This window comes from Idiotropiscis lumnitzeri, chromosome 17, assembly GCF_059441095.1.
Source record: "Idiotropiscis lumnitzeri isolate Australia: NSW breed Sydney's pygmy pipehorse chromosome 17, RoL_Ilum_1.0, whole genome shotgun sequence".
NCBI classification, from domain to species: domain Eukaryota; kingdom Metazoa; phylum Chordata; class Actinopteri; order Syngnathiformes; family Syngnathidae; genus Idiotropiscis; species Idiotropiscis lumnitzeri.
In genome coordinates this window covers 3,049,012-3,061,215 of record NC_142407.1, presented here as the reverse complement: position 1 = coordinate 3,061,215, position 12,204 = coordinate 3,049,012, and the positions used below count along the sequence as shown (strand labels likewise).

The following is a 12,204-nucleotide window of genomic DNA, read 5'->3' as shown; positions in this document are numbered from 1 at the left end:
CGCTAGGATGGTTGATACTTTACATTCCACGTTGGTCTCTTGAAGAAAACATCTGATTAATTGCACGCCACTAAAGAGCTGCACTCAGCAGTCAGACACGCAAGCTCACTCACAGAAAGTGGGAATGCCTCAAAGCAGCTGCTCCATGCTGTTAGCACTTCAGTGCACCTTCAATAGGACATGGGCACATGTCAAGGAGATTTGACCCTTACCTCCATCTTGTGTACACTGGTTTTTCTCCCATTTTATAATATTGGGGCTGTTGCAGAGAGTCGTCATACCCAGTCTTCAGTCGCTTTCTTCCCTCTTCAAGGACTCTATACGCATAAGAACAGCAGCGTAAAATGAGAACAAAACTGTGACAGCATAAGCAAGTAGCGACTCAATGGTGCCTTTCAGCATTTTCAAGTGGTCTCCAAAACAAAGACATGCAGATGAGTGAGCTACTTTTACAAACACATTTGCAAGGTCACACACAGGACTATTTACGTAATGAAACAACATTTACTATACAACTGGGCCATTTTCTTGCTAAAAGATGATGTACCTGTAGGCTTCTTTGTATTGTCCTTCCAATTATTTTTTATTACCATCTACCTGTAGACACAAAAGTTGTCCTTTGGATTTATTGTGTGAAAAAGCAAAACGCACGCACACACATTTTTATTGTATTTTTTTATCAAATTAATGTCCTTGAATAACCTTGAACATTAACGCTCGATTGATTGCTTAATTGTTTTGTGTGCTCTCTATTTACTGTACATAAAGTCTTGATTAATCAAGACTCAGTTCCACACAGTGCCAGCTCCGATTATGCATTTTTATTTTGTATAGTCAGTATTTCCTTGCCTCAATTTGTGGTAGACCATAAAAATGTCAAAAAAGCAACAATGCAATTTAGGTAAGGGACTTTAGGTCTGTGTGTATGCGTTCGTGTGCATGCACATGCACATTCACGGGCTCTGTTACAAAGCGCACACTCTCCTCAGACGCCCAAAATGGCACCATGCAGACAGAGGCAGTGCCGCTTCAAAAAAAAAAAATAAAATGCATTCACCGAAGCTGCAAGCATTTTGCCTGACTGCCTGCTGGTATTTGCTAAATTGTGTGTGGATTCACATTCATGCAGCATAAAGCACTGAAATACTTAAATTATTTCAAGATTTTTGCAGCCAAGAAGACAATCTTGAAATATTTTTTGGGGTGGCTTATTCTGTATTTGCAGACATCACAATAAAATAATAACTATTGCCCCTAGATATATCCATCAATCTTCTGTACCGCTTCTCCTCACTAGGGTCGCGGGGGGTGCTGGAGCCTATCCCAGCTATCTTCGGGCAGTAGCCGAGGGACACCCTGAACTGGTTGCCAGCCAATTGCAGGGCACACAGAGATAAACAATCATCCGCGGTCACACTCATACCTAGGGGCAATTTAGAGTGTTCAATCGGCTTGCCATGCATGTTTTTGGAATGTGGGAGGAAACCGGAGTACCCGGAGGAAACCCACGCAAGCATGGGGAGAACATGCAAACTCCACACAGGATGGCCGGAGCTGGGATCGAAACCAAGCCCGATGCTGTCTCTCACTGTGAGGCCATCGTGCTAAACAGTTGGCCACCGTGCCGCCCCCTGGATATATATATATATATATATATATATATATATATATATTTAAAAAAAAAAAACTCTTTCCTCGTCATGTTGCAGAAAGTGTAACAGCAGTAAGACCTGCTTAAGTTTAAGTGCTTTGTTTGTCAGATTTTGGTGGAAGAGGAGCCAAACGCTGGGAAGCAAAGCAGGGATAACTTAAATGGTATTTAATTGAAGATTAAAAAAACCTGGGAAAATCCAAATTACAAAAGTACAACAAAACAAGGACTTGGGAGACCAAGACTGGCGTGGACTACAGACATGAACGACGACAATGGACCAACAAGAACTGAGAGCGAACAAGGAATTAAATATAAACAAAGTAAAGAGACAATGAGCAACACCGGGACAAGACACAAAGGGTTGGAGGGAGCTGATTGGCTCACACTAGGGAGTGAGACGACAAGCACAGGTGAACACAATCAGATTTAAAACAAGACACACACCAAACAAGGAAAAACATGAAACTCAATACTAAACCAAAAGCAACAAACACAGACCATGATATTGTTTGTTGAATTGCGTTTAATTTAGTGCTGTCAAGTGATTAATTTTTTTTGCTAATTAATCACAAAAAATTCTGCGATTAATTGCGATTAATCACATTTTTCAACTACTATTTTTTTGCGACGCTTGAAACAGATATTTACTTGAATAATAGCTTGGAATTGATATAAAATCACTAAATATGAAGTATATTTAGAATCAGAATCGGAATCATCCAAAGACTGTTATAATAGCTTTCTTTGATTCTTGAATGCAATCTAAATGGAGACATCTTTACAGGCATTTTTCGTCGAAACATTTCTCAAAACTGCCCACAAGAACCACACTTCAGCAGTGTTGGTTTGCAAAGCCCAGTGGTAATTTGAGCACGGTGTTTTGTTCTGAGACTTGCTAGAGTAGATGCACAGTAAGATGTACAGCTAATATGGCGCAATATTTGCTAATTATGCAAATTATTTATGAAGTAAATAAAACTCAGTTAATTGAGTTAAAATATTTGACTGAGTTAAAAAATGTTGGATTAATCACCTGAGTTAACGCTTTAATTTTGACAGCCCTAGTTTAATTATGTTGGTACGTGCTTGTCTGTCACCACAGCTCCAATTCTTAAACACAAGTAAGAATTTTCAGAAATGTGCATTGCAAAATACCTTTCCAAACTGGCAGTACCACTAGCAGACTAGTTTTCATGCACAGTAATACCCCGGTTATCGCGGTTAATGGGGACCGAGACCACCCGCGAAAACTCAAAATCCGCGAAGTAGCGGCGCACCTTCAAAAAAAATAAATAAATAAAAAATAAATAAATAAATAAAATACTTATCTATACTTCGCACCTATATATATATATATAGGTGCGAAGTAGTGGCGCACCTTCAAAAATGCTTAAAAAAAAATATATATATATATATATATATATAAATATATATATACGGGTAGAGAGAGAGAGTGAAATTCATGTTATAACAAAAAAAAAAAATTTTATTAAAACTTATTCTTTTTTTATTCCCCAGCCATTATTTTTGTATTTATTCAATTACCTCTTTTTGTACTTATTTATTTACTTCGACTTTTACCTGCTGGTTCGCCGTCCGGTGTGCCCTGTGAAATGAAAGGTGGCATTTTTCATTTATTTATTTATTCATTTATTCATACATAACTGACAGCCTCGCGCTCCCCTCATGCCCGGGCGGAAGGTGTTCCTCTTCGGCTTAACTGCCACGCACGCCGGCCCGTCTCCTCCGGAGCTCTCGCACGGTCTCGAACGAAATGAAATGTCGCCGCGCGAGTGCCCGGGCGGAAGTTGTTCCTCTTCGGCTTAACTGCCACGCACGCCGGCCGGTCTCCTCCGGAGCTCTCGCACGGAGCGAAATGTCGCCCCGCTAGTGCCCGGGCGGAAGTTGTTCCTCTTCGGCTTAACTGCCACGCACGCCGGCCGGTCTCCTCCGGAGCTCTCGCACGGTCTCGAACGAAACGAAATGTCGCCCCGCTAGTGCCCGGGCGGAAGTTGTTCCTCTTCGGCTTAACTGCCACGCACGCCGGCCGGTCTCCTCCGGAGCTCTCGCACGGTCTCGAACGAAACGAAATGTCGCCGCGCGAGTGCCCGGGAGGAAGTTGTTCCTCTTCGGCTTAACTGCCACGCACGCCGGCCGGTCTCCTCCGGAGCTCTCGCACGGTCTCGAACGAAACGAAATGTCGCCGCGCGAGTGCCCGGGAGGAAGTTGTTCCTCTTCGGCTTAACTGCCACGCACGCCGGCCGGTCTCCTCCGGAGCTCTCGCACGGTCTCGAACGAAACGAAATGTCGCCGCGCGAGTGCCCGGGAGGAAGTTGTTCCTCTTCGGCTTAACTGCCACGCACGCCGGCCGGAGCTCTGGTACGGTCCGAACCGCGCGAAACTCACCCCCGATAGTGAACGTGCTCTTCTCCGTCCACTCTCTTCTTCGTCCACTCTCCTCTTTGGCGCACGCCGGCCGTCTAACCGCTCCAGCGCCCCCTCGTGCCGCTCGGCGAAACTACAATGCCCCCGAATATTTTTTAGACCCGCGAAGCACTGAACCCGCGAAAGGTGAACCGCGAAGTAGTGGGGTATTACTGTATTTCGCTTCAGTAATTTGAAGGGGTCTTGTCACAGTGCAGCAATGCTAGTGAACTTCAGGACCTAGGACAGTTCCCAAAGCGCCCATCACTCTGAATTGCCTTCAGCACCGTCAACATGCATGTGCTCTTTCATAGGCAGCACACAGTCGCTTAGCAAAGATTCAGCTTGCTCTGCAAAAGCATGAAAAAAAGAAACACAGCAATAAAATAAATAAAAACAACACACAGAAATAAAAGACATTCCTAAAATTAAAAACAACAACAAAAAAGTACAGTGCAAGTAATTTAGTTAAAAAAATACTTTATCGTTTATAAAGTCTAACTTAATCCCTGTTGGCATCTTTTCACATTCTATTTGTGTGCAGCATAACAACAAAATTCTGCTTCACCATGTTAGACTTGAACTCTGGGCTCCACTTTCCAAACTGAGTCTGCAAAACTTAGATCCCTACTGGGTTTATATTTCATTAGCATTTTTTTAATGGATTCGGGACATAAACCATTCAGTGATTTATCGACCAGTATAACTTAAAAGTGTATTCTATGGCTGACTGGAAACCAGTAAAAAGACTTCAGAATTTGAAAATATGCAGTGATTTCTTTGTTCTGGTCAGAACCAGAGCTGCAGAGTTTAATGGTCATTTTTGGAGAGTCTATTCTGAAGAACATTACATTTGTTAAGTTAACCAGAGATAATCATGGGGGAAAAAAACAAAAACCCCAAAAATGTGTTTAAATGTTTATTCAATATAGTTGGCAGTGTGACTCAAAAGTGACCATTAATATCGTTGTTAATGTGGAAAGTTTGTCTATTTGTTGTTCAGATGTACATATGTACAACTAACAGACAAATGTATGTCATTGCTCTGGTGGGCAAAAAAAAAAACACTTGAAATATAAAACCATTGTTATCATTTTGACACTGGCTAAAATAAACTCCTGCAGGAGACTGTGTGATGGTATGTGGACCATTTCCACAAGGCTGCGAAGTAGAGCCTCATGTCACACATATCCAGACACCTATTAGAGGGAGGAAGAGGAGAAGATTGGCTTTTTTTTATGCAAGATCAGCACAATAGTTTAGATTGATGCATTTAAAGTGTACGCAACCCATAAATACTGGCCTGGGGGCTGTGCACTTATGCATGTGATGACTGAGTAGCACATCACACACACATGCATGTACAGAAGCCTTCCATTTTTATATTCCAAATATAACTTTTAATTCTGCTTGTATTTTCCCTTCTGCTGCTTCAGTTCAGCACAGACCAGGAGCAAAATGATGATACGGGCCAGATGTTTCCATCTCTCAGCTGCTGCTGTCACTGCCGTTTTTGCAGCAGCAGAAATGGCTGCGTCTTCAACGGAGTGGAGGAGTAAACCAAAGTGAGGGAAGAAAGGAACAGAGGAGTCAGCATAGCCTTTGTGCCCGGCCTGCGTCACAAAGCAGCAGGCAATGGCGCAGAAGGCCGCGTATTGCGAGCTGTACCCGTGTTTTTATTTATTTAATTTTTTTGCCTTCATGAATTGCATGCCTCCCTTTTCCTTGCGTTTTCCTAACATCCAGCACTTCATATTTAATCTGCGCCAACTTCAGCGCTTTAAGAAAGCTGGCGACTATTAAAGACCCTCTCTGCTGAGAGGCTCTGCTCAGTTTACGCTGCCTCTCTTCGCTCATCTATTTCAGGACTATTGCTTTCAGGATAACGAAAAGCCATTACAGCAGACGTCTTTATGCATTATGAAAGAGATTGATGTGACATGCGCTTCCCTGCTCGCCCCAAGAGAAAACGTTGTTTTTGTTTGCTTAAGAACAGAGAGGATGAGAGTGAGCGGAAAAAGGGTTGCATTGCATTTGAAAGCGTGCTTTATTTGTTAGTTGCATCTCTTTGTCCATTTGATTTTACAAGTTGACAATGATCACTCAACAGCGCCACAAACAGGAAGCAGGTGCAAATGCTCAACATGTTGTTAGCAAATACACATAGCGGCTGTTAGATAAGAAATTATCTGTTTGATGAGCTCTCTTTTGGGGTGCTGGCAAGTAGTGACAGGGCCTACTGATGTACTCCATCTAATTTGGAATAGAAAGCTGCTGTCATCCTCATTGGGAGTCTGCCTTTTTAGGCTAATTGCTCATATAAATACCCTCTTAGTGCATCATTAGGCATTCATTCACGTTTTTTCTCTAACTGCAACAAGTATTTTATTGCTTAGCACCATTCGTATTTACCAGTTTGGATATTACTAGAGCTCTTTGTGGGGGCTTTCTTGGATGTAAGGCTCACAGCGTGGTACAGATGGCTCCTTTAGGATTTTAAAGAGGTCACCTCCTCTAGGGTAGCGGGCGAACGACTGAGTCGATTTATTTGTTTATATATATATATACATATATATATATATATATATATAGAGAGAGAGAGAGAGAGAGAGAGAGAGATGTACAGTATGTGTGTGTGCGCGTGTGTGCGTGTGTGGGGGGGTGCGCGTGTGTGTGGGGGTGTGTGCGCGCGTGTGTTTGTACTGTGTCTTGGCTATTATACAATATACTCTACATGCTATTCTTTAGTGTTCTGGGCTCCTTGCAACCTTGCCAAATGATCCAATGTTCCATTTTGACTGCATTATTTTTCAGGGCAGGACCAAATAATTGAGTTGGTAAAATGTCCTTGATGGTTGTCCTACCGGCTGGCGTTTGTAAAAGGTGTCATCTGTTTACAAAGTCAACCAAAAGACTAGAAGGACCAAAATACTTTGTCACTTGTTCATTGAGTGATAAGTCGCAACAGCGCTAATATTCACTCAGAGCGGTTGGCTGGTTGCCGTTATTTTGACTTTTAGTATTTTATTGGTACATAAGTGAACAAATGTTTAAGACCAAATTATCCTCCTTAGCATAGTTTAATGTCAGAGGGGAAAAACAACACACATAACACTCTTATGGGAGTCATTTCTAATTCCATTTCAAATGTTATGCATATCCGAGCTTATGCTGTTTAGTCCAACCGCTTCTAATAGAGGGAGGTCTTCAGAGTCTCAGCCGTTTTTTTCAGCTAGTCTGCTACCACAATTTTTTGTGTTTTTTTTATCCCCCACATTTAATTGTTTGACCTGCTTGAACCATGTCAGACTGTTTACCAGTTTGGTGCCATCAGCCGCCTCTTATCCACAAATCGCTGAGAGTCAGCCATGTGGATGCTTCTATGCCTCCCGAGTGGCTGATGCAGTGGTGCCCATCGAGATGCACTTGTCTTTAAAGGCCACAGCTGACTGGAGAGCCACTTGCTTAATGCATGACTCTGAAGGTCACCAGCCGTCATGTCACCTAAGTCCCTGTGCTCTGATGGCTTATTGGGAATGGATCAGCTGCACATCCATCAGGGAGCGCCACCAGCGACTAGCTGGTTGCTTTAACTGTGCATGCATATATTTTTTTGGGATCAATGCACATTAGCCTTGATAGCCGTGATAGCCGAGTGCAATCTGGCCAATGTTGCAGCGAGCTTTTATTTAATGTGCAGTCGACCCCCTTTGGTGATGATTGACATCCATTCAGATGTTGACTGGGTCGCACTTACGTCACATTGAGTCATTTGGAGTCAGTCTTTTCCATTAAATTTAATATGTAGAATATAGTGAACATTTCTGTTCTTGTTAAAACATTTTTCCCCAGTACATTGACAAGAATTGATGTGGACCACTTAAAAAAAAAAAAAGGCCATGGCCTGAGGCACATGGCAGTGACCTACATGCTTGCAGTCAATCAGTCACTGTTTGTAACGATCGTATTCCTTTGACCCACAAGTAAAATATGATGCTGTGCGTTAATAAATAACAGTCTTTGTGCTTTGTCCCTGGACTGTTGAAAGGCAGCAATTGTGGTGAGAGCAAACGACTTCACACCTTTATCCACAACTTTGTCTTGACTTGTGCAAAAAGCTGGTTCTAAGTTGCCTAATGCCAAACTCTTAAACAAGTCTGACAGTCATAAATTAGACAAGATGGCGCTTTTACCTACTGCTAGAGTACACATCCAGATATTATCAGTACTGGTGTGGGTAACCCAACTCAAAAATAGGCGGTCTGCCATACCACACATTCTCTGACGAACCAAACAAGATTTGATGTGAGGACTGCGGAAGCTCCAAACCCACACAAGTGCAGAGCGAATATTTCCCAAGATGCTCAGTGACCTGATCTGACTGCTGACCATGATTCTTGAACCGCCTCTGTGAATTTAATGTTGCTGCTGAGCCAGATTAACACCAGCTCTTCTTTCGATGTGACTCACCTGATTCCTCCCACTCGATCCCACTGAGCTCTACAAAGTAAACCTGCCACTCACTTACTCTGCACCTATTGTGCTCACTAAAGTGCTTCTCCAGCTCAGCATTTTGACACCCAGATGCCACTTTTTAGGTGCACCTGCATAAACCAATGAGATTACCTTTGTTGGAAATTTTGCTGTATTAAAGTTAACTTTTGATTGAATTTAACTGTATTTTTGAAAAGCGAAATAGTCATTGTACAGTATACAATACAGGACAGTGAGCCTGTGCTATTTTAAGGATTTAGGGACAAAGCACTGATCCAAAAAGCAAAAGAAATACTTACATGTGCAACCAACTATGATTTCATAACATTTGAATATCAATTCAAATTCAGGTTGCATTGTTAACCTTGGAAATAAATGGCTTGGAGATGATGTACGTTGGAAAAAAGGATGATTGCTTAAGTTGTCAGTATACATCCCATAAAAGTATATGGTAGATGTGATCGATTGTGAGAAAACTTAGTGGGACTTTAAAACGGTAAATAAAATGGCTGGAATTTAATTGTACGCTAAATTCTGGGTAAACATGTAGGTCTGGGCACTTAATTGAAATTTAATTGTGATTTTGATTGCTCTAACAATCATAAAAACATTATAACTGAGGAAAACGGTTAATGTGCCAAATTGTGTACAAATGTATTGTATGTTATGAAAGCCCCCTCAATTTTCTTGTTTTTATTTTATTTTCAGTTTTTTCCTCCAAATTATATTTACAGTATACAATCTGAAATTAAATTAATGAATAATCGTATTTATTATAAAGTTCAAGATCAATCCATATAATCGTGATTCGGGACACACAAAGCAGATTTGACTTAAAAAATATATTAGTACATTTGAAATCATGTTTAAAGGGTTTAAAAAATCAGGACTCACATTACACATAGTGAGAAAAACGGCTGGACGTAACAATGGTGATGATCGTTGCAGCTTAATGCGCCTGTGTGTTCCTCGTGCAGGTTTCGCCATCCTCCAGGCCATTATGGAGTCGGCTGTCGCTAACAACTGGCAGGTGACAGCTCGCTCAGTGGGGAATATCGTGGACCCCACCGAGTATCGGCGCATCATTGAGGAGATGGACCGCCGGCAGGAGAAACGCTTCCTTGTCGACTGTGAGGTGAACAGGATCAACTCCATTCTAGAGCAGGTAGTAAGCCAACTTTCCTAATTATTCTTTCTCTCTTCTTCTGTTGTGGCTCCATTGTTATTTTGGTATTCCGAGTGCACCCCGGTGAACTCCGACGTCATGGTTTTCATTTAGAGGATAGTTTTAAAGCAAGCAAAAAACAGTTGTGAGTTTGTTATTTATTGCTGCTTGTTTGAAGTCAACTATGCTTCAGGCAGGAGGGGGAATTAAACAGCCTCCTCATATTTGTTTCCTTGGTGAACTGCAGTTTTCCCACGAGTCACACTGATTGATTGCTTGTTGCCAGTGTACATTGGAGAATGTGTACTTCCTATACGATAAGGAAAATTTCTACCTGTTTAATCTCAGCATCCTAAAACAATGTCCGACAGGATAGATTTGTTGGAATCATGGAAGCCTTTATCATTGATGAAGCTCTTTTGTTTGGTTTCTGCTTATCTAATAACATTTGTAGTGGAACTTCACTGTGCTATTGTTTCACTACACAAATAGTTATACACATTTTCTTGCATCCTCTTTTCTGATAATGTATGATGTACTCAGATTAGTATGTTTCGGTCTTGGAGACCTAGTAGTTAGCATGCCTGCATCACAGTACTGAGGTTTGAGGTTTGTTTCTTGGTTCAGACCTTCCTTAGAATTGTAGAGAAAGAAAGCCTGGGGGCTTTATAACTAGAAGAAAGTGCTCAAATGTGCTTTTTAACGTGAGCCACATGCTTAATAATGTTTGCTACCATGTTTTATAGACCATTAACTTTCCCTGAGAAGTCTCTGTGATGCGGACCCCGCATATGACAACACAGAGTGAGGCACTAATGTATTGGGTGAGGCCACCACGGGTCCATGGCGTATGGAAGCCTGTCAGCACTTGACGGGTAGTCCTGCCCTCATTGCGGCCATCGGAGGCTTTAAGCGCATACATGTTCGTTGTTGTGATCCAGCTAGTTGTGAGATCTTTTTTTTTTTTTTCTTTCAGTTATTGGAATGGGTGGAGTCTCCAGCGCACACCTGATGGTCATCATTGTTCGTGGGCTTCTTAAGCGCTGGAGACAGAGGAGCTAGTCGCCGGAATATTGTGTCCAGTTGCCATCTCCCAGTGCACATTTTGTTTCGCAACTTTTCCCGTGTTACGTCGATAGCGTCCACGTAAGTCTTTCCTGGCTCTAGTAATTTGATGTAGTCCTCTAACCTCGTGTAGGTTAGTTGTCATTTGTAGTGTATTTAGTGTTCCCCAGGTGGCTGAGTTTTTCTTTTTGTCTTGAGAGTATTCGCTTTGCTTTTTTTTTGTTTTGGTTAGTCCTATTTTTGGCGGCTAGCTCCTCGTTTCCACCCATTCACCTTTAGTTTGTTTTGCGTATCGCGGCTCATTTCGTTTAGTGTAGTTTTTTTGTGTTTTTTCTTAATCACGTCTGACATGCTCCCTTTGTTAAATAAAACTCCATTTTGTTTGATTTCTGCCTCTGTCCGTTTTCTTGGGTCCGCTGTGCTACAATACACACTCGTAACATTCGTGGCTCAAACATACAGCATAGTGATGTTTACCAAATACCAACATTATCGGTGACACTTTATTTGAAGTTTCTTCATAAGACAGTCATAGGACTGTCATAATCATGACATGACACCTGTCATGAACATGAATGAATCCTTATGGCAGATGTCACTTTTGATGCAAAGCTGACATTGACTTATGTATCGAAAGTGACATCATTTACCAAATGACAATGACTTAAATTTTGCATGTCAAAAATTGCATTTGGCAAAAAGATGGGTGTGGGTAGATTCATGGTACAACTAGGATACAGCTGAATATATAATTATAAGAATAATAATAATGAGAAGAAGAAGATAAAGACAAAGAAGAAGAAAAAGAAGACGTCATGATTGCCAGCCATCTCCTATCAGCAAATTAGATCCTTTTATTTCAATGGATGTTCCTTTGTCCCAGTCCAGTTTTTGTGTCTATGCTCATGTAAACCAATCATATTATTCCCTCCTGTTCTTTGCTGACATATTTATGTACAGAAAAGCCCTTCAACCCTTCTGTCAGGATTCTCGATAATCTAGATTGAGCATGTTTTTTTTCTCCTGACCTTTGTTGCCACATAAGGTTAGGGTCTGTATATATAATATAATATATGTCATATAATATAATATAATGTCATATCATATCATATCATATATCATATCATACCCTGACGGGTAGGAATATATTATAGACAGCATGAAACATGTTTATTAATTAAGAGAGTCCTGTGCTTGACTGACAACCTGTGTAGCATGTACCCAGCGTCTCTCACCCAGTCAGTTGGGGTGAGATCCAAATTTCTGTGACCCCGAACAGAGTAAGCGACAAAGTGAGAGACAGAGACAGAGCGAGAGAGAGCGTTGCTCACATCACACATATTTTTACGACCAAAAGAAGCGCCGTATCAAAGGGCGCAGTACCAGTTGAGGGTGCTATTTC

General features: G+C 41.6%; 1 protein-coding gene across 8 annotated transcripts in view; it reads left to right on the top strand.

The window, feature by feature from the left end:
- The window catches only part of LOC148319712 (glutamate receptor 3), a 91,165-nt gene that overhangs the window by 35,550 nt on the left and 43,411 nt on the right, over positions 1 to 12,204 (top strand). For all 8 annotated transcript variants that reach the window (XR_015839578.1, XM_088279289.1, XM_088279286.1 and 5 more), the window contains one exon: positions 9,550 to 9,737. Coding sequence is in view for 7 of the 8 variants with exons in the window: in XM_088279289.1 (XP_088135415.1) it covers positions 9,550 to 9,737 (188 nt within the window). In the remaining variant the exon portion in view is untranslated. The remainder of the gene's footprint in view (positions 1 to 9,549; positions 9,738 to 12,204) is intronic.